Here is a 20,747-nt window from a genome sequence, read left to right as displayed (position 1 = left end):
TGTAAATGTTAATGTTACAAATATTGATGCTAAAGGGCCCAGTGCAGTCAAAACGTGATTTTCCTGTGTTTTTATACATATTTCCACACTTTGAGGTTGGAATAATACTGTGAAATTGTGAAAATGATGATAATGTCCTTTTAGTGTAAGAGCTGTTTGAAAACACCCCTGAAATGTCAGCCTGTTTTGGTGAGATGGAGTTTTAGCCTGCCTGGTGATGCGGTAAATTAGTTAATAGACCAATAAGAAAGAGTTCCAAACCTCTCTGCCAATAACAGCTAGTTTCAGTTTTCCCCTCCCCCACTGAGACCACTCCCAGACAGTCCTAGCAAATATCTTTGCTAAGAAGCACATATTTTTTTTTTACCACTTTAATTGAAAACAATCACATTAAGGTACTTAACTGTTACCCAGAAATTATTTGATATTGAGATACAAACTGCTGCGTTGGACCTTTATTGCTTTGGAACCAAACCCCATACTTACCCTTCAAAACAAACCAGATAAATAATACTCTGTTCTTTTTTAAAGCTTGGGACTTCCGAACGTGCCACCGTGCTGATGCCGTGGTGGCTGATGGGAATGTTTTACCTGTCATTACTCCTTTTGTCTCCATGGATAGGACCCCAGCAGGCCTAGAGAAATGTGGATGAAGAGTTATCCGGCCTCCAACATAAAGATATCCTTCCACTGAACCAAATAGTGCTGTTTATACACAAAGGTTTAGCCTAGCACCTGGCTGCCACCATGATGATAGCCGGGCTGGTCTGGGTGTGCCTGGCACTGATAGGGGTGAGGAGCTGCCACGCCCACAGTCTGTTCACCTGTGAACCCATCAAGGTGCATCGCTGCCTGGGGATGCCCTACAACATGACCTTCTTCCCCAACATGATGGAGCACTATGACCAGGACATAGCAACCAGCAGGATGGAGGTGAGTGTTTCTCACTGTGATAAAACCCTAAGATTTCCCATCAGACTTGGAGCATAGAGGAAAAAACACCTTGCAGTTTGTTACAGATGTAGGATCTTAATTTGAGCCAGTTTGCTACAGCAGGAAAAGAATCCTGCAGCAACAGGAAATTATAATTATTATGTGGCTTATAATTAATGGACATTTTTGTAGGGGTTGATACATTTTTCGTAAGGGAAAAATCAAGTCTAAAATTTCAAAGTGGAAATTACAAACTGCAGAAGCCTTTTTAAACTTCAAATACACAACGCATTTTATATTAGCTGCATTACAGGGAAGTTCTCCTGCAACAGGGTGATCAAATTAAGATCCTACATATGTAATAGCATTTTTTTTTCCATATGTTTGCCATGAATCCAACAGGTGCAAAAGGATTAATTGTGTATTAAAATAACTATTTTTCAAACCATTCTCTATGAACATGCTAAGATGTAGAGGAAATGCAGTCTTTTTAATGGACAGCTGAGTATTGTATCTTGTGTGTCTTAGTATTCTCGAAGGTCTTCCATCCCCTCTCGCTGTAGCTACAGTGTTTAGTTACACGTAATGTAGTTCACGAAAGTTCAATCAGATGGCTGAATGCTCGTTTAACTTCAACCAGTAAGCATAACATAATTCGCTTTTGTTTCCTATTCTACGGGAATACTGGGAGTGAATACAAATGTATCATCGTCAGCATAGCGTCTTGTTTCTTCTCCTCTTTCCTGTTAGCCATGTGTGGAATGTCATTCACCTATTTATATCAGAGGGCTGATGTAAATACTATGCATGGCAGTCTCTCTTGGCTAAGAGTTGAGGAGAGACTGACTGCATTACATCTTCTTTTTATAAGAAATATTAATGTGTTGAAAATCCCAAATTGTTTGCATAGTCAACTTCACACACAGCTCTGACACAGCACACTTACCCCACCAGACATGCCACCAGGGGTCTTTCACAGTCCCCAAATCCAGAACAAATTCAAGAAAGCATACAGTATTACATAGAGCCATTATTGCATGGAACTCTGTTCCATCTCAAATTGCTCAAATAAACAACAAACCTGGTTTCAAAAAACAGATAAAGCAACACCTCACGGCACGCCTCTCCCCTATTTGACCTAGATAGTTTGTGTGTATGTATTGATATGTAGGCTACGTGTGCCTTTAAAAAAAAATGTATGTAGTTCTGTCCTTGAGCTGTTCTTGTCTATTAACGTATTATGTCATGTTTCATGTTTGTGGACCCCAGCAAGAGTAGCTGCTGCTTTTCCAACAGCTAATGGGGATCCTAATAAAATACCAAATACCAAATACCTTATAGCCTATATAAGCATGGCACAATAATGCACATTCCTCACGCTTGCTGTTTAACCTATGGGTTCACTTTTGCAATTTTCACCTTCCTCTATCTCAACCAATGGGTGTAAATCTTGGGATGTACAGTTGAAGTCGGAAGTTTACATACAACTTAGCCAAATACATTTAAACTCAGTTTTTCACAATTCCTCACATTTAGTCCTAGTAAAAACTCCCTGTCTTAGGTCAGTTAGGATCACCACTTTATTTTAAGAATGTGAAATGTCAGAATAATAGTAGAGAGAATGATTTATTTCAGCTTTTATTTATTTCATCACATTCCCAGTGGGTCAGAAGTTTTACATACACTCAATTAGTATTTGGTAGCATTGCCTTTAAATTGTTTAACTTGGGTCAAACGTTTCGGGTAGCCTTCCACAAGCTTCCCACAATAAGTTGGGTGAATTTTGGCCCATTCCTCCTGACAGAGCTGGTGTAACTGAGTCAGGTTTGTAGGCCTCCTTGCTCGCACACACTTTTTTTAGTTCTGCCCACACATTTTCTATAGGATTGAGGTCAGGGCTTTGTGATGGCCACTCCAATACCTTGACTTTGTTGTCCTTAAGCCATTTTGCCACAACTTTGGAAGTATGCTTGGGGTCATTGTCCATTTGGAAGACCCATTTGCGACCAAGCTTTGACTTCCTGACTGATGTCTTGAGATGTTGCTTCAATATATCCACATAATTTTCCTTCCTCATGATGCCATCTATTTTGTGAAGTGCACCAGTCCCTCCTGCAGCAAAGCACCCCCACAGCATGATGCTGCCACCCCGTGCGTCATGGTTGGGATGGTGTTCTTCGGCTTGCAAGCTTCCCCCTTTTCCTCCAAACATAACGATGGTCATTATGGCGAAACAGTTCTATTTTTTGTTTCATCAGACCAGAGGACATTTCTCCAAAAAGTACGATCTTTGTCCCCATGTGCAGTTGCAAACCGTAGTCTGGCTTTTTTATGGCGGTTTGGAGCATTGGCTTCTTCCTTGCTGAGCGGCCTTTCAGGTTATGTCGACATTTAATAAAATGTCATATTGCATTCCATCTTTATGGTTCATTCAGTAAAGCCTGTACTACGATTGAAATGAGTGTGGAGCAGACAGAGATATGCTGTACTCTTTGTGTGGTGTCTATCTATCAGGCTGAGCTGAGGTTCTCCTCTTATTTCAGGACAACCTCCAGGGAGCCACAGGGAACTCTGGGTACTTTGTTGTGTGGGGCGGCCTTTGATTTAGGAGAGGAAGGGAGGGAGACACACCCAGCCTCACACAAAGACTAGCCAGCATTCCTTCCACACTGTACTCTCTCTCTCTCTCTCTCTCCCTCTCTCTCTCTCTCTCTCTCTCTCTCTCTCTCTCTCTCTCTCTCTCTCTCTCTCTCTCTCTCTCTCTCTCTCTCTCTCTCTCTCTCTGTTTCTACCTCTCCCCCCTCTCTTCCTTTCTTTGTCTCTCACTCCTTCACTTCACTTCAAAGTGTCAGTGTTAGGTATCTATAGTAATAGATGCATACAGTACCTACTGCTGACAGTCAATCTGACCAAATGGCCTGTTGGAAAGTGTGCCATGATGGGGATCTAGGTATTGTTATGAAGTTGATTTTCCTGTTGCTCATCTGTTCAGTGTTATTCAATATGATTTTCCGGATGGAGGACTAGCCCTTTCCTTTAGGGGCATTGTTCCTGTTACCATGTCAATGTGACAATATTCTACTAGTGTTTGGCAGCTTAAAAGTAACACTTCAGGCACCTGTAAGGAAACTGACCAAAATAGCAGTAAGTGAAGAACTAGCATATGTTTTTAGTATACATTTCAAACTCAACCAATGCATTTTTAAGTTAGGATGCTATATTACGTAGCCCTTTCTTGCTGTCAAATGACCAAATCGCCGTCTAGTGGCCTCATGAGTGAAATGTTATTAATATTTTCATAATGTAATAATTAATAAACAGAAAAAGAAGAAAAAAACTGCAGAAAATCTGGTGTTTCTGTGTCAAAACGGGTTTGTTATATTTCCGTCTTCTGTGATGTATATAAAGTGTAATGTTGGAATGCAAACTCAAAATTGAATTCATTTCAACTCGATATCTGACATGGTACAGGTATTTTCTTTTTGTAAAGTCCATAACCATGTGTGTGAGGTGTATACTTTTGTTTCAAAGTAGATTTGTTTAAGACTACCAAGAAACACTCTGTGTGACCCTGATTTAGCCCACTGCAGTATTAATTGAGTCATTATTATCCATAGTCGAGGGACCTTGGGTGGAAATCTACACTAGAGGAATCAGTAGATGGATCATGCTTTTGAATGAGGACAGACAGCCCCAATTCCAATACACTCCAAATGTATTCCAATTTACAGTGGCTCCACAAGACAAATACACGAAACGGCAGATTGTAGACTAAGAAGAGCTCTTTGAGATGGAGTTTGGGACCTCCAAAGAAGTGAAACAAGGAGCCATACAGTCGGAGAGCCAGTTCCCCAGGCCCCATCTAGATCTGGGCTGCTGCCAGCCTGGTGCTGGGGAAACAGTCAGGGAGAGAACATTGAATAGTGGGGTTGTTAGGTTGGCCCTGTGTTGATGGTGGGATTGAGGGGGAAATGTGGCTTATACGCTGTAAACATCGGCTGGATTTACTGCCGCCAGCAGTCATAGTTCTTTCTGCATAACTGCATTTGTAAGCTGAACAGGAATGTTTGATAACATGGTGTATCTGATCCAAAGCAAGTGGCCCTTAGATTAAGATGGCCACATGATACAGTCTGTAATCTTTGAAGGATACAGTTATAATTGTTTTGGGAATGATTTGTGGCAGTCGTTACTGATGGTATCTTAAGCTTTTGTGATATGGTCATTACTTCGACAAGATCTGTTTATTTGGATAAACTCTGTTTAGCGTGACAAAACAATGCCAAAAATAACCATTCATGCTTTGGAAAGATGTGTTTTCATACTTTGGTAGAAATCACTGTGAACTCATTAACGGTTGTTAGAGCAGAGCAGCAGCTTTAGTGTGATGGAATGGATACTGAGCAGAAGCCCAACAGTTCTGTCCATTCCAGTCAACATCCTCTTGACTCCTGGTTTCCAACCAGTCCCAGAGTCATTTCCTGATGCCCACCCCCCATATACTAAAATCTGTTGAAACGGAAGAATATGAGACAGCCTCTGAAAGGAATCCTTTGTGTGGCACCATAATACAGTGCATTACAGCCTCTAATGTAGAGTAGCCTTTTTAGCTTTTCCAACCAAGTCACGTGTACAGGAAAATAAAACGATTCTATTTATGGATTTGCCCATGGCAAGGGACCTTCATGTACTGTATTGTGGCCTTGATTGAAAGAATTAACCTCACGTTGACTGACTTTTTAATTACAAACTGTTGTGATGTCTAAATGAATCTAGTTGAAATCAATATTGGTTGTTGGATGAAAAACATGTCTGACCATTTGTTCAGCTCCACCCTTACAGGTACAGGAGCCCAGTACTGGTATTTAGTAGGGTAGCAAAATTCCGGTAACTTTCCCAGGTTTTCCCAAAATCCTGGTTGAAAGATTCCTGGAATTAGGTTTGAATAAACCAGAAGTCCAGAAACTCCAACCAGGACTTCTGGAAAACCTTTGAATTTAGGGAAAGATACCGGAATTTTGCAACCCTAGTATTTACAGTATGTTCTTGAACCATAAAAATCTGAATGTATCTCTCTCTCTCTCTCGGTCATTCTCTCTCTCCCTTTCTCTCTCTCGCTCTCTCTCCCTTTCTCTCTCTCTCCCTTTCTCTCTCTCTCCCTTTCTCTCTCTCTCTCTCCCTTTCTCCCTCTTTCTCTCCCTTTCTCTCTCTCCCTTTCTCTCTCGCTCTCTCGCTCTCTCCCCTTCCCTACCTCCGTAGCCCTTCATGCCGCTGGTCAACCTGCGCTGCTCTCCAGACGTACATCACTTCCTGTGTCAGGCCTTTATCCCAGCATGCACTGATGACACCAAGGTGATCCGGCCATGTCGTGACCTGTGTGAAACAGTGAGGTCAGACTGCAGGAAGGACATCAGCACCTTCGGCATTACCTGGCCTCCGGAGCTGCACTGTGACAGGTAGATGTGACTGACTGGGTTGAACGCAATTCTCCAGGTCTCAGGCAAGGTTACTCATCACGTGTGCGTGGTTCACTGAACCACAACATCTGTTACATACATAGGCGTGTTGTACCGTGCCAAGATTTATAGATGAAAAGGCACATGCATGACTTTTTTCAGATGACCAAATAGTAGCGTTTATAAACTGCTTGCTAACTGCTAGTTGAACAGTTATTACATTTATCAGCACTAAGTTTTGAAATGGTATTAATTTAGTTATGGTCTTGACTCTTTACCCAACTTTTCTCCTCTAGATTGGAGGATTGCCTCTACTCTCCAGATGGCTCAGCTCTGCCATCAACCAGACTGACCACACCCAAGACCTCTCTGTCTGCCAAGAGGGACATGGGCTTCTGGTGCCCCCTTCAGCTGAAGACCCGACCCGGCCAGGGATCCACGTTCCTGGGTGCCGGGGACTGTGCTCCCCCTTGCTCCAACATGTACTTCAAGCCCCATGAGATCGAGTTCGCCAAGACCTTCATCGGGGTGTGCTCCATCGTCTGCCTCTGCGCCACGCTCTTCACTTTTCTCACCTTCCTCATCGACGTCAAACGCTTCCGCTACCCCGAACGGCCAATCATCTTCTATGCCGTGTGCTACAGCTTCGTGTCGCTCATCTACTTCATTGGCTTCCTGCTTGGGAACAATGCATCCTGCAACAAGGTCTGTTTATATCTGTGTCTGAAATGGCACCCAATCTATATTGTACACTACTTTTGACCAGAGCCCCCAGATCCCTATGGGCCCTGGTCTAAATTATTGTACTATGTAGGGAATAGGGTGCTATTTGGGATACATCCCATGTCTTGTGATGTACAGTACCAGTCAAAAGTTTGGACACACCTACTCATTCCAGGGATTTTCTTAATTTTTACTATTTTCTACATTGTAGAATAATAGTGAAGACATAAAAACTATGAAATCATGTAAAAAAGTGTTAAACAAATCAAAATATATTTTATATGTGAGATTCTTCAAATAGCCACCCTTTGCCTTGATGACAGCTTTGCATACGATTGGCATTCTCTCAACCAGCTTCATGAGGTAGTCACCTGGAATGCATTTCAATTAACAGGTGTGCCTTCTTAAAAGTTAATTTGTGGAATTTATTTCCTTCTTAATGCGTTTGAGCCAATCAGTTGTGTTGTGACAAGGTAGGGGGGTATACAGAAGATAGCCCTATTTGGTAAAAGACCAAGTCCATATTATGGCAAGAACAGCTAAAATAAGCAAAGGGAAACGACAGTCCATCAATACTTTAAGACATGAAGGTCAGTCAATATGGAACATTTCAAGAACTTTGAACGTTTCTTCAAGTGCAGTCGCAAAAACCATCAAGCGCTATGATGAAACTGGCTCTCATGAGGACCGCCACAGGAATGGAAGACACAGAGTTACCTCTGCTGCAGAGGATAAGTTCATTAGAGTTACCAGCTTCAGAAATTGCAGCCCAAATAAATGCTTCACAGAGTTCAAGTAACAGACACATCTCAACATCAACTGTTCAAAGGGGGACTGTGTGAAACAGCCCTTCATGGTTGAATTGCTGCAAAGAAACCACTACTAAAGGACACCAATAAGAAGAAGAGACTTGCTTGGACCAAGAAACACGAGCAATGGACATTAGACCGGTGGAAATGTGTCCTTTGGTCTGGAGTCCAAATTGGAGATTTTGGGTTCCAACTACGCCGTGTCTTTGTGAGACGTGGTGTGGGTGAACGGATGATCTCCGCATGTGTATTTCCCACCGTAAAGCATGGAGGAGGAGGTGTTATGGTGTGGGGGTGCTTTGGTGACACTCTTTGTGATTTATTTAGAATTCAAGGCACACTTAACCAGCATGGCTACCACAGCATTCTACAGCGATACACAATCCCATCTGGTTTGGGCTTAGTGGGACTATCATTTGTTTTTCAACAGGACAATGACCCAACACACCTCCAGGCTGTGTAAGGGCTATTTTACCAAGAAGGAGAGTGATGGAATGTTGCATCAGATGACCTGGCCTCCACAATCCCCCGACCTCAACCCAATTGAGATGGTTTGGGATGAGTCGGACCGCAGAGTGAAGGAAAAGCAGCCAACAAGTGCTCAGCAAGACTGTTGGAAAAGCATTCCAGGTGAAGCTGGTTGAGAGAATGCCAAGAGTGTGCAAAGCTGTCATCAAGGCAAAAGGTGGCTATTTGAAGAATCTCAAATATAAAATATATTTTGGATTTGTTTAACACTTTTTTGGTTACTACATGATTCCATATGTGTTATTTCATAGTGTTGATGTCTTCACTATTATTCTACAATGTAAAAAATTGTAAAAATAAAGAAAAACCCTTGAATGAGTAGGTGTGTCCAAACTTTTGACTGGTAGTGTATGTCCTGGGATGAAGTTATGTAGCTATGTATTGTGATGTTTTATATGTATGCCAGGTATACCTTTTTTATTTTCCTAGCAAACTTCTCTATGGGACATAAAAGTAGTAATTCATTCGTTAATCAATTTATTCATTCATTCATCCCAGGCGGTGCACCTGGCTGCCATGGACACGGTGGTGCTCGGCTCCCAGAGTAAAGGCTGTACGTTACTCTTCATGCTGCTCTACTTCTTCTCCATGGCCGGCATCGTCTGGTGGGTCATCCTCACCATCACCTGGTTCCTGGCCGCCGGGCCCAAGTGGAGCTGTGAGGCCATCGAGAAGAAGGCGGTGTGGTTCCACTCTGTCGCCTGGGGGATCCCTGGAGCACTAACCGTCATGCTACTGGCTCTCAACAAGGTGGAGGGAGATAACATCAGCGGCGTGTGCTTCGTGGGGCTCTATGATCTGGACGCGCTGCGGTACTTTGTGCTGGCGCCGATGTGTATCGGGGTGGTGGTGGGGGCTGTCTCTGCTGCTGGCTGGGATCGTGTCGCTCAATAACGCGCGCCAGGTGATCCAGCACGATGAGAGGAACCAGGAGAAGCTGAAGAAGTTTATGATCCGTATCGGGGTGTTCAGTGGTCTGTACCTGGTGCCCCTGGTCACTCTGCAGGGGTGTTACATCTATGAACAGAGCCAGCGCTCCACTTGGGAAAAAACCTGGATCAATGACCGCTGCCAGGAGTACAGCATTCCCTGCTCACACAAGGTAACACACACGCTTAGCACTAGAACATTTTCATAATAATTTGATATCTCTATGAAGATATGCCACTGCAAAATTCATCAAACATTAATAGATGTTAAAAATCAGTGCTGTTCTTATGCCTTCTTTCAGCCACAGTAGAATGTACGATGATATTTGGCAGATGTTTAAATGGAAATGGTCTAATTAAGCAATAAGGCACGAGGGGGTGTGGTACTATACAACATCTGTAGAGGACGACCCTACCTCACACACGAAGCGCGCATGTCCTAATCCAGGCACTTGTCCTCTCCCATCTGGACTACTGCAACTCGCTGTTGGCTGGGCTACCCACTTGTGCCATCAAACCCTGCAATTTATTCAGAACGCTGCAGCCCACCTGGTTTTCAACCTTCCCAAGTTCTCCCATGTCAACCCGCTCCTCAGCACACTCCACTGGCTTCAGTCGAAGCTTGCATCCACTACAAGACCATGGTGCTTGCCTACGGCGCACTGCCTCTCCCTACCTATGCTCAAGGCCCTACACCCCCAACCCGAGCACTCTGTTCTGCCACCTCTGGTCTCTTGGCTCTCCCACCCCTACGGAAGGGCAGCTTCTGCTCAGCCCAGTCCAAGCTCTTCTTTGTCCTGGAACCCCAATGTTTGAACCAGCTTCCCCTGAAGCTAGGACAGCAAAGTCCCTTCCCATCTACCGAAAACACCTGAAAACCTACCTCTTCAAAGAGTATCTTAAATAATCCCCCCAAAAAAGGATAATAATAAAATATTCCTGAAACAACACAATTTCCCTTGACACCTCCCCCCACCACCCTCTTTCTAGCTTTGCTGATAGCTACTTTATTGAGGGAATGTGTACTTACTATGCCTGTGATATGTGGTTGTCCCACCAACTATCTTAAGATGAATGTAAGTCACTCTGGATAAGAGCATCTGCTAAATGACTCAAATGTAAATGTATATGGTTATTATTCACGGCTAAGGGTTTGGCCATTTACCACAAACCCCAGAGGTGCCTGATTACTATTATAAACTGGTTACCAACGTAATTAGAACTGTAAAAAAAAACACAGCTTTCAGCCAATCAGCATTCAGGGCTCAAACAACCCGGTTTATAATACAATGTTGTGTTTCAGACTACAGAGTCTGATCGTCCGGACCTGTCCCTATTCCTGATTAAATACCTGATGACCCTGGTGGTTGGGATCTCAGCTGTGTTCTGGGTCAGCAGCAAGAAGACCTGCTCAGAATGGGCCTTCTTCTTCAACAGGACCAGGAAGAAAGAGTATGAACACTTCACTAATGCCTGTCTCTCAACTGCTGAAACAAATCATATTTTCTACATGGATTGTATCCCAAATGGCACCCTAGTGCAAAAGTAGTGCATTATATAAGGAATAGGGTGCCATTTGGGAAGCAACTTGGGTTTTAGCAGTATGCAACATTTACAGATTGCAAATAAATATAATTATACTGTGTTCTAATTCTATTTCTCTATCCAGCCCCATTAGTGAGAGCCGCAGAGTTCTTCAGGAGTCCTGTGAGTTCTTCCTCAAACACAACAGCCGTGTCCAGCACAAGAAGAACCACTATAACCCCGGCTCCCACAAACTTAAGGTAATCTCCAAGTCCATGGGCACCAGCACCGGTGCCTCAGCCACCGGCAACCACGGCACCTCAGCAGTGGGCAACCATGAGGCCGTCCGGGGGCCAGGCTTCTCTCTCTGAGGCCAGGGGCTGCGTCTGAGGCCTCCGCCAGGAGCAGCTGAAAGGGGCAGCTCCACCCGTGGCTCCAGGCTGGGGAGAGGGACAGGGAGAGGGAGAGGCAGCCCAGCGGACAGGCCCTGTCTGGGGGGAGAGAGGGGAGAGAGGGGGGCAGAGAGCGCAGTAAGAAGGGCAGCTCCAGCAAGGTTAGCAGCCGCTCAGAGAGCTTCCACAGAGTCGCAGAGGGAAGGTAAAGACAGATACTTTCACCCTTTTTCCCAAGTACTTTCTGACCTATACATACGTACTTCAAAAGGTTTTGTTCGCTCCACCGTTAACAGGTTGTTTTTTGCAAACTTGTCTTGTAGGATGACTCCCAGGAGTGACCTATCAGAGACGAGACAGATGCCCAGTGGACAGGACCTGGCTTTAAGCCACTCTCACAGCGGCAGGCAAGGCTCCGTCCCTCACCTGGTTCGCCAGGTACCAGAGGAGAAGAAGGACAAGGACAACAGCGGCTGAGCCCAACCAGCAGGCTCCTAAGATACTTAACACCAGCAGAGATGAGCAACTCTGGTCCTCAGGGGCTGGACTGAATTTCTGCTGGTTTTTGTTCTTCCATTCAAATGAGCAACTGATTTAGCCTGTCATACCATACCAGATGTGTACACTCTCAGATCAATCAGTGATATTAGTGGATCGATAGTACCAGAGAGAGAGAAGAGAAAACCAGCAGAAAACAGGAGTTTTCCTTCAAACCACAGAGACAGGAAGGAAGAGACTAGGTGGGTCACCAGGGTCCTAGAGAGCTCCATTCACTGACCGACCCAACAGGTGTAGCTACTGTACGTCAGTCAGCTTTACTGGATCACTGGCCACATCAAGGTGAATGAGGTTAGAGAATCATGCAGCTCTTCAGACCAACGGTTGCATTTCCCTGCTGTAAACAGTCACTTAGGTTGACGTATTGTTTATTTACTTATGAAAGCTATACTTTTCTGTTAGTAGATTTGATATGTAAAGTGTGTAGAATATACACTGGCAATATTTATGTAAACTATTTTATTTTCTATCACTGGACTAGTCTTTACACTGAGTTTAAGCGCTGAAAATCTGAAAATCACCGAATGTTTCACCAAACAATCAGAACTTCAAGGATATCTAGCTGTAGAGGTTAACTATGTTTATTTTATTGTTGTATTCAAATGGTTAATGTCATTTGCATGTGGACAATTCCATCATGAAAGAATGAGTAGCAAGCATAGCAGTTCTGTAGTTAAAGTAATTGCATTAGACAGGAGGGTCTCACTACCAATACACTCAGTATGCTACTCGACTTTTCATTCCATTTCCATTACAATGTTTATTTCAGTATATCTATAAATAGTTACATAAGCAATTTTCAATTTTGCTGACTCTCCTCATAAACTTCATTTCCTGTAAATCTGTGTGGAGCATATGCTTTTATACTACAGTTTCTAGAAGAATGTGCCTCATGAACTAAATCATGGTCTTCAGATGCTTTACATGTGTGACATAGTCATTCCATGTGTGTATTCATCTCCAGTGAAATATGTGGACAAAGTAACCATGCTTATTTCTGGCTCTTGACCTTATGGAAGTTGTTGTGGTTGGACATCTCACTACACTAGAGGAGTTACCACTTATAGATTAACCGAGTGCAAAGACTGAGTGATAATGTACAATTTGTACAGATATATAATGTTTGTTTTGTTTTGTTTCAACCAAATATAGTAGTATGTATGCCTAACATAATAACTGATGATCCAATATGAAAACTCTAGTTGAAAAATCTGAGATGAAATCCAATCAAAGCATGTACCTAGTTGAGTGGATTTTTTGGACAAATGTGTGGGTTTTGTTCAGTATTTCCAATTGGCATGATTCTTACCGGTAATCCTTTAATTGTGTTTGACTCTACACATTTTTCTTGCAAGCATTTTCCCGAAAGGCCTGTTGGGAATAAGTCTTGCACACTGTATTAGTGGAAAACCATTTATCCATCCATACATATTCACAATACTTTGATTAGTATTTTAATCCCTCCATTCTGTATTGTTTTATTGTCTTTATTTTGACCCTGTCCTTGATCTTCACCCAAATCTATAGTATTATGTGGCTATCTGAAGACAAAGGTTACAGCTAAAGGGAATTTGTTATCTTGCTTCCACTCCTTCACACATTAACAGTATAACCACTACTCATCCTTGATGGCATATGGACTTGTTTAGGCTATAGAACATTTTTATTTTATTTTAAATTCCCTATACATTTTTGTGAGCTTTTGTAGTGTTATGTTGTATGTACTATTTGATATATATTTTGTATCAATTATATTTCCTTTTAATAAAATATTATTGAATAAAATAAACTGAAATGTAATTTGTCTCATGAATGAATGCCTGGTTTTGTATCGCCCATACAGACAGTGAACCAGGTTGTCATGTTTGTGTTATATGCCGTGTTCAAAACAACTGGGAACTCGGAAAACTCCGACTTCAGTGCGTTCATGAAGAGAAAAAACTAGCTCCGACTGGGAAAAATATTTTTGAACGTTCATCCAACTCGGAATTCCAAGTCGGAAACTCGGGTGTCTTTCTAGAGCTCCGACCTAAAAATCATTGACGTCATGATTTGACCTCGTTTTTTTCAAAGTTCCCAGTTGTCTTGAAAGCACCAATAGACATAACCTATAATTGTTTGTCATCATCAACATAATCATCATCAGCTAGCCTACAGGGAAAATACATAGGAAGACGGGACTGGACATTTCCTCTTTTGTTCTTTATTGCTCCTCTATTGTTCCTCGAAGCAAGGTAGGAGGCCGATGACATCACCGATTCCCATCAGATCGCCTCCTTGAATGCCCAACTCCTTGATGTTTGCACTTGTGTCTAAAAACACAATTTTGCTCAAAAGTTTGTTTTGTAACCTTTAGTGTGTGTACTTTACTGTATTTATACTTGACATATTGCTTTTCAACAGTAAAAGTTCAATCACTCTGTAGAAGCTAAACCGCGATGCAGATTGAATAGAACCCTTTGTTATAGTGAAGCGATTGAGGGGGGGAACAAATAGCCTAAAACGGGTCTTGAACAAGTGACCATGTGGTTAACAAATGTGCCAGTTCCAGACCTATTGACACGCAGTAGGCTCACATTAAGATCATTTATATTTTCAAATAAAATGTTATTTCCTGCCCATGATAACTTCTGAGTAGGTCCAGACATTTGAACAAACCTTAGTGGCAAAAACCCATAAATCATAGGCTATGTGAGAACAAATTTGTAGACAGAGCATAGGCGCGCTGTAAACTTCCCCTCATTCCCACTCCACTTGAAATACGGCGCAGCAGAGCAGCAGGGCAGTGCTGTGGTCTCTCTCGATCTTTTGGGAAAATAAAAGATGGTATCACCTCTAACTCGTCTGCTGCTCCTCACATGCGTGATTCTACCTTTCCATGGAGCAGAGAAATTGAGAAAGGGACTTGACAGGAAGGATGTTGAATACGAAAAGGTAAAAAACTATCTCAAATAGATTATTTTCGGTAAAGCTGCACAGTCCTCAAACCGCCGAAAACTAGCGAATCCCATCCTGATTCATTTCACATTTAACCAATGTTTAAGCCTTTAATTGTTGCAATTTCTTTTCATTATTTCCCCCTTTAAAATATCAAAACGTTTTTTTTAAAGATGTTTGCTTTTGAGTGATTTTCAGTTCTATACCTACTACCATCATTTTGAATGGGCTATGGATGATCGGTGCCACGTTGACCAGTGGCCACTCGCAAATGTTCTTTCAATATTATATAGCATATTGGGCATAACTGATGCAAACAAGAAGTTGGCAAAGGTCCAGCATGCAGAAGAATAACAAAGACCCAGACAGAAGTCATGAGGGGTCTGGCTGGTTCATTGTTTGTTCACTGGGCACAGACGTCTGTTCAACGTCTAGTTTTTGATTGACATTTGGTTGAGTTGTCAACTAACGTGAATTCAACAAAAAATGGCACCATGTCATTTGATTTAGGTTAAAAGATGGGTGAAAAAAGACGAAATGCCCTTATGTTGATAACTTTTTGCAAATCCAATTAGTTTTCCACGTTGATTCAACTCATCACATAGATTTTGGGGGTTGAAATGACGTGAAACGCTGTTTCAACTAGTTTTTGTTGCTTTGGTGTAGGCCTAGTGTATACATCTGACCAGCAGTATAGGACTGCATGGCAATAACTGAGTAATGTGATATGATGAACAGCATCTTGTTATTATCTGTCTAGTGTACTGGAAACGATGCAGACAAACCAAACTGCACCAGAATCTCTGCTGAATCCGATTCAAGATCCTCTTATTTGAACAACATGGTAATAATCTTTTCCAGAGCATATAGCTTTTTGCTTGCCACTGTACTGTGTATTCTGTATGTCTTTAGCAGCATGCTCTCACCCTGGCTTGAAGTCTGCTCACTGTTTGCTGAGAGGACATCACTTTTTTTCTCTATATTTAGTCTTCTTCTTGTCCAGCGCCTGTGAACAGTTTTGATCTGTGTAAAACCTCGTTGAGTCGAAGCTTAATGTATGGTGTGTTGGGGATTTCTCAATGTTGATCCATAGTTGCAATAACAGTCACTTTTTCTGTTATCACAGCAGTAGTATGTTTGTCTGTGTAAAGTATAAACACTGTATATTATACAGTTGGCTACTGCAGTTTGTTCAGTACGTTTCGGATTAGTTAATAGGAAAGTCAGCTGTGTAGCTGAGCAGAACAGAGGTTCCTTTCATGGCTTTTCAATTCTCTCCAGAAACAAATCAAACCCTAATAAACGTCTGAGACATTCATTCTCTCAACTGTGGTCTTATAATGATGTTGGATCCAGTCCTGAATGGCTCAGTTGATAGAACATTGCGCTTGTAATGCCAGGATTGTGAGTTGAGTCCCGGGACCACCCATATGTAAAAATGTATGGATAAAAGTGTCTGCTAAATGGCATATATTAGTAAAGGATAATAACCACATTCAAATCTATGTATAGTCTCAGAGGCATTTACATATTGTTACTTATAGGCTACTGTATTATGTATCCCAAATCCCAAGCATGTGCTTAAGTGATTTTATAGGAGAATACAATCTGTCATTTCAACAGCATGACCCTGGTACTTTGTTTGGTAAGCTGAGGGACCCTGATACATCACTACCCCAGTCAGAGCTGACCCCTAGGTGGTTCCACCATAGTCACTTAATGGCAAAAACAGACCAGGGCCCGGTTTTCTGACAGCGATGGAACGTAGGCCTGCGAATGTTTTAATGATGCATCTTTCCTACAAAGGCCGAAATGTAACATGCGTTTCCCAAAACACCATGCAGAGAGAACGGTTGCTAAGCGCATCGTTAAAGCATGTGTTGATACTGATAGGATCGAAAGAAAGCAAGTGCTGCTCTCGGATCAGTTTTCTCCATACAAATCTTTCCTTAACATTATAATTATTTCACAATACTGACGACGGATCAGCTCCTAGAGTGATATTACCACCTATGGCTGCAAATATTAAGGTGGCTTATTGTAATGATAAAATTGCACTAAATCACAGATTTGGCACATCATTGTGCACATGTTAGGCTACACATCATATCATAAAATATGTTGAGACAAATTAAAGACAGTTGCCTACAAGTAACAAAATAGAACTCAATTGATTGAACATGAAATGTATTTCAATATGATTGAAATAGGCCTATAGCTTACTGTTTATATTTGAATGCGGTCATCTCTCATTTTAAACATATTTTTATACTAGCTTGTTTGTATCAACTGCAAAGACATTGGCAACTTTGTATTTCTAGTATGCATGCATGACTGTAAGTCGCTTTGGATAAAAGCGTCTGCTAAATGGCATATTATTATTATTATTATTTATTAACTTTGTTCTGAAGTTATCATGCTCACAGAGACAGATGTGATTCTATGTTTAGCGGAGATCTTCTGTGTATAAAGTGACGTGGGAGGGCAAAAAAGCATCTAACGACGCACTTAGCTGTTCTACGAGTGGTCTGAGGCAGGCGTTAGATTTCGAGCGTTTTCAAGTGCAACTTTAATAACGATGGTTTTGGGAAACAGCTCGGACATTTAACGACGCTCCTACGAAGGTTCTAACGATGAACTTAGCCTTAAGATGATTTTGGGAAACCGGGCCCAGGGCTCCTCAGGCCTGGTATGTTGCTCAGTATACCATTTGTGTCTCGACAGCTGGAATTTAAATACTGCATGTAATTCCGTAGCCTACCCCATTTTATATTTGATTTTGGCATTCCTGAAATGATCATTGTCTAAAAGATGTAATATGAACAATATCAGCTCAAGTTAGAACACGTTCTTGAAATAACCAGTTCATTGTAATATAAGCTGAAGTTGTCTTTGGTTTCTTTTTTGTTATAGAAGACTCAGGCTTTGCACGGCACAGCTGCATGACATTTTCCTAGCCGATTCTCAATGGTCACTAATGACTCCATTGAGCACTGGCTAACTTTTTCCTTTGTCCTTTTTTATCCTTTGAGTGAATCTTCTTGATCTGAGAACAAGGCTACATGATTTATTCTGATACAATGTGCTTAACTAAGAGTATCACAAGTTTGTATGTTAAATATTGGTCTATAGGCCTAGTACATCAGACTGATTTCCCTCCATTTACATCTACTCAGTTGCAGATTCACCAAGTATATCTAAGTATGAGAGTCTTGTGATAAGCAGTCATGTTGGAGAAGCATGGTTTCTCTCTCAGTGTGTGGTATGGTTACTTTGGCCAGCCAGCCTGTCTGTATGTGTTTGAGTCATTGTGAGTAAGAGGGAGCATCCGTTTAAACAAAACAGAACTGGACATTAAATCAAGCTGGTCTGTCTGTCTGTCTCAAGCGACTGACTGACCACAAAACACTGGAGCACAGATTTACACTCTGAATTCCTGATGCATTCACTCTATCTCTCTCATTCACTTCATTTGGCCACAAATGGCCCAGACATCTGACATCATCTTTTGCACTTTTGTGATTGGGAGTCAAGTCCCCTTGGGCACAAACTGGTTGAATCAACGTTGTTTCCAAATAATTGAAGAAAAAAAAAATCAATGTGATGATGTTACATCAATGTGGAAAACTGATTGCATTTGCAAAAAGTCATCAACGTAAAGGAGTTTCGGAAATGTTTATATTTTTTTCACCCAACTTTTAACCTAAACCCAATGACAAGGTTAACATTTTTGTTGATTTCAGGTTGAATTCACAACTCAATCAATTGTAAATGAAAACTAGACGTTGAACTGACTTTTGTGATCCACCATTATCCATTACAGGTCTGGATGTCCATTGTAATGAATTGGACACATACATTTGATGTAGTCCATATGATGTTAGATGACAACCTGGTATTTCTTAACTCTAGGTGGTATGTTATTAGTGTGGTTACTAGAACAGTCTGTCTCTCCCTCGTGTTCCCCATTATAACAGTGTCTCTCTCTCTCTCCCTCCATCTCTTCCTCTCCCCCTCTCCCTCTCATTCTCCAGTACAACAGCTGCCCCAGGGTCCGGCTGGCACCCCGGGCAGGGAGGGTAATCCTGGCTCCAATGGCATCCCTGGGACCCTGGCATCCCGGGCGCGATGGCATCAAGGGGGAGAAAGGAGAGTGTGTGAGTGAGGTGTTTGAGGAGCCCTGGAAACCCAACTACAAGCAGTGTGCCTGGAACTCACTCCAACTATGGGATCGACCTGGGCAAGATAGCTGTAAGTGTCTGGCAATGCTCACCAGACAGGATCTGGGGGCACTGAGTAACATGGTTACATCAGCATTATTATTATATTGATCATCCATAATAAGGTTGATTGTGTTCTTTAGAGAAAAGTATTCGTTAACATGTTATTTTAATTTGCTCTTAAGCCTGTGTACTAACAGTGTAATTACTAGTAACAACATTGTATTATTCACACTGAATTGAAATGAGACATGAATACAAAACATAAAACATTGAAGATGCTATCATTGGATGCTATTGTTAGGATTTCCTCTCCACCTCTTGTGTCTCCCCTGTAGGACTGTACATTCACCAAGCTGCGTTCAGACAGTGCCCTGCGTGTGCTCTTCAGCGGCTCCCTGAGGCTGAAGTGTAAGACAGCCTGCTGCCAGCGTTGGTACTTCACCTTCAACGGAGCTGAGTGTACAGGACCTCTGCCCATCGAGTTCATCATCTACCTAGACCAAGGCAGCCCTGAGCTCAACTCCACCATCAACATACACAGAACCTCATCTGGTAAGAAATTATACCACCAACATGCACAGCTCATCCGGTAAGCGGAACGGAGCTGAACTGAGCTAGTGTAGCTAGTGAGAGCCATTTGTTTGTGGTGATATTTTGCTTATATATCTCAAATGCGAAATCTATTTTAGCCTTGAATTAGTAATAATATCTCTACTATTGCTGTTTAAGTTCTACTGTGAAGCAAGACATTTGGCATATGCATACCCACTTCATGCTGTTTTTTTTCTTTCTTAAGCTGCCAAGTTCACCAGTGTAGAAAGACCAAAACAAAGCAATTAAAAGGCCTCGTCTTGGCACACATACGGTAGTGTGGGTGTACAATGTAACTCAGGAAGTTGTCTTGTAAATGAACCTCAATGACCTTAGTATTTTTCGCAGTGACACTTTAACTTAAGTTGCCCTTATACCTACTTAAGACTTCTGAAATTAACATTATTTCAAAGTTGAACAGTGCAATCAGTCTTCTACGATCATTTCGTATACATCACATTCACATGAGAGTTTATTGCCCTACAGCATGATGCCAATAAGTTAAATAAAAACAAATTGGGTGTACATTATACCCTGAAAATAGCCAGGTATGCTCTTTTAATGTAAACAATTTAAATCGGACTTATGTTACACACACACATAGTATTCACATCACGTCGGCAGCCTTGAAAGAATGGTTTATTTTTTGCTTTGATGTTTCACCCCCCACATCTGTGGTACACTCCAGTGAGGTCTGTTCTTCTGTGATGCATCAAGGAAGAGACAGAAGGCCAGTCTTTAATTACCAGCATTGTCAACATCATCTGCGCTGAAATGCCAAACCTCGAATGCATACTATAGATGAGAGTCCTGGTTTTTCTTAGTGATAATAAGATCTAATTCCACCATGCTTTTGGAGTTGCTTTACTAGTTGTTTTACTCTGCTGCCAGAGGGGTGCATCCGGTGATATGTCGCTCCAGTTGTCCCGTTACCTGCTATGTCCAGTTACCTGCTGTGACAGTTCTGGAGACTTCAGTTCATGGTGGTCCTCTGTAGCTCAGCTGGTAGAGCAACGAGCGCTTGTAACGCCAAGGTAGTGGGATTTGATCCCCGGGACCACCCAACACAAAAATGTATGCACCGCATGACTGTAAGTCGCTTTGGATAAAAGCGTCTGCTAAATGGCATATTATTATTATTATT

At 42.1% G+C, this 20,747-nt stretch overlaps 1 protein-coding gene and 1 pseudogene across 1 annotated transcript; both read left to right on the top strand.

Moving 5' to 3' along the window:
* Positions 1 to 728: 728 nt before the first annotated feature.
* Positions 729 to 11,273, top strand: LOC123487200 (frizzled-6-like). Its single transcript, XM_045218346.1, is given in 7 exon segments — positions 729 to 933; positions 6,193 to 6,389; positions 6,686 to 7,094; positions 8,948 to 9,310; positions 9,312 to 9,551; positions 10,682 to 10,830; positions 11,048 to 11,273. Coding segments are annotated over 7 exon segments (1,770 nt in total). The 5' UTR covers positions 729 to 747.
* A 3,338-nt stretch (positions 11,274 to 14,611) lies between these two features.
* Positions 14,612 to 19,620, top strand: LOC123487201 (annotated as a pseudogene).
* Positions 19,621 to 20,747: the final 1,127 nt, after the last annotated feature.

The sequence above is a fragment of the Coregonus clupeaformis genome, unplaced genomic scaffold (assembly GCF_020615455.1).
Source record: "Coregonus clupeaformis isolate EN_2021a unplaced genomic scaffold, ASM2061545v1 scaf1517, whole genome shotgun sequence".
In the NCBI taxonomy this organism is placed as follows: Eukaryota; Metazoa; Chordata; class Actinopteri; order Salmoniformes; family Salmonidae; genus Coregonus; species Coregonus clupeaformis.
This window is presented reverse-complemented; position numbering and strand designations above follow the sequence as displayed.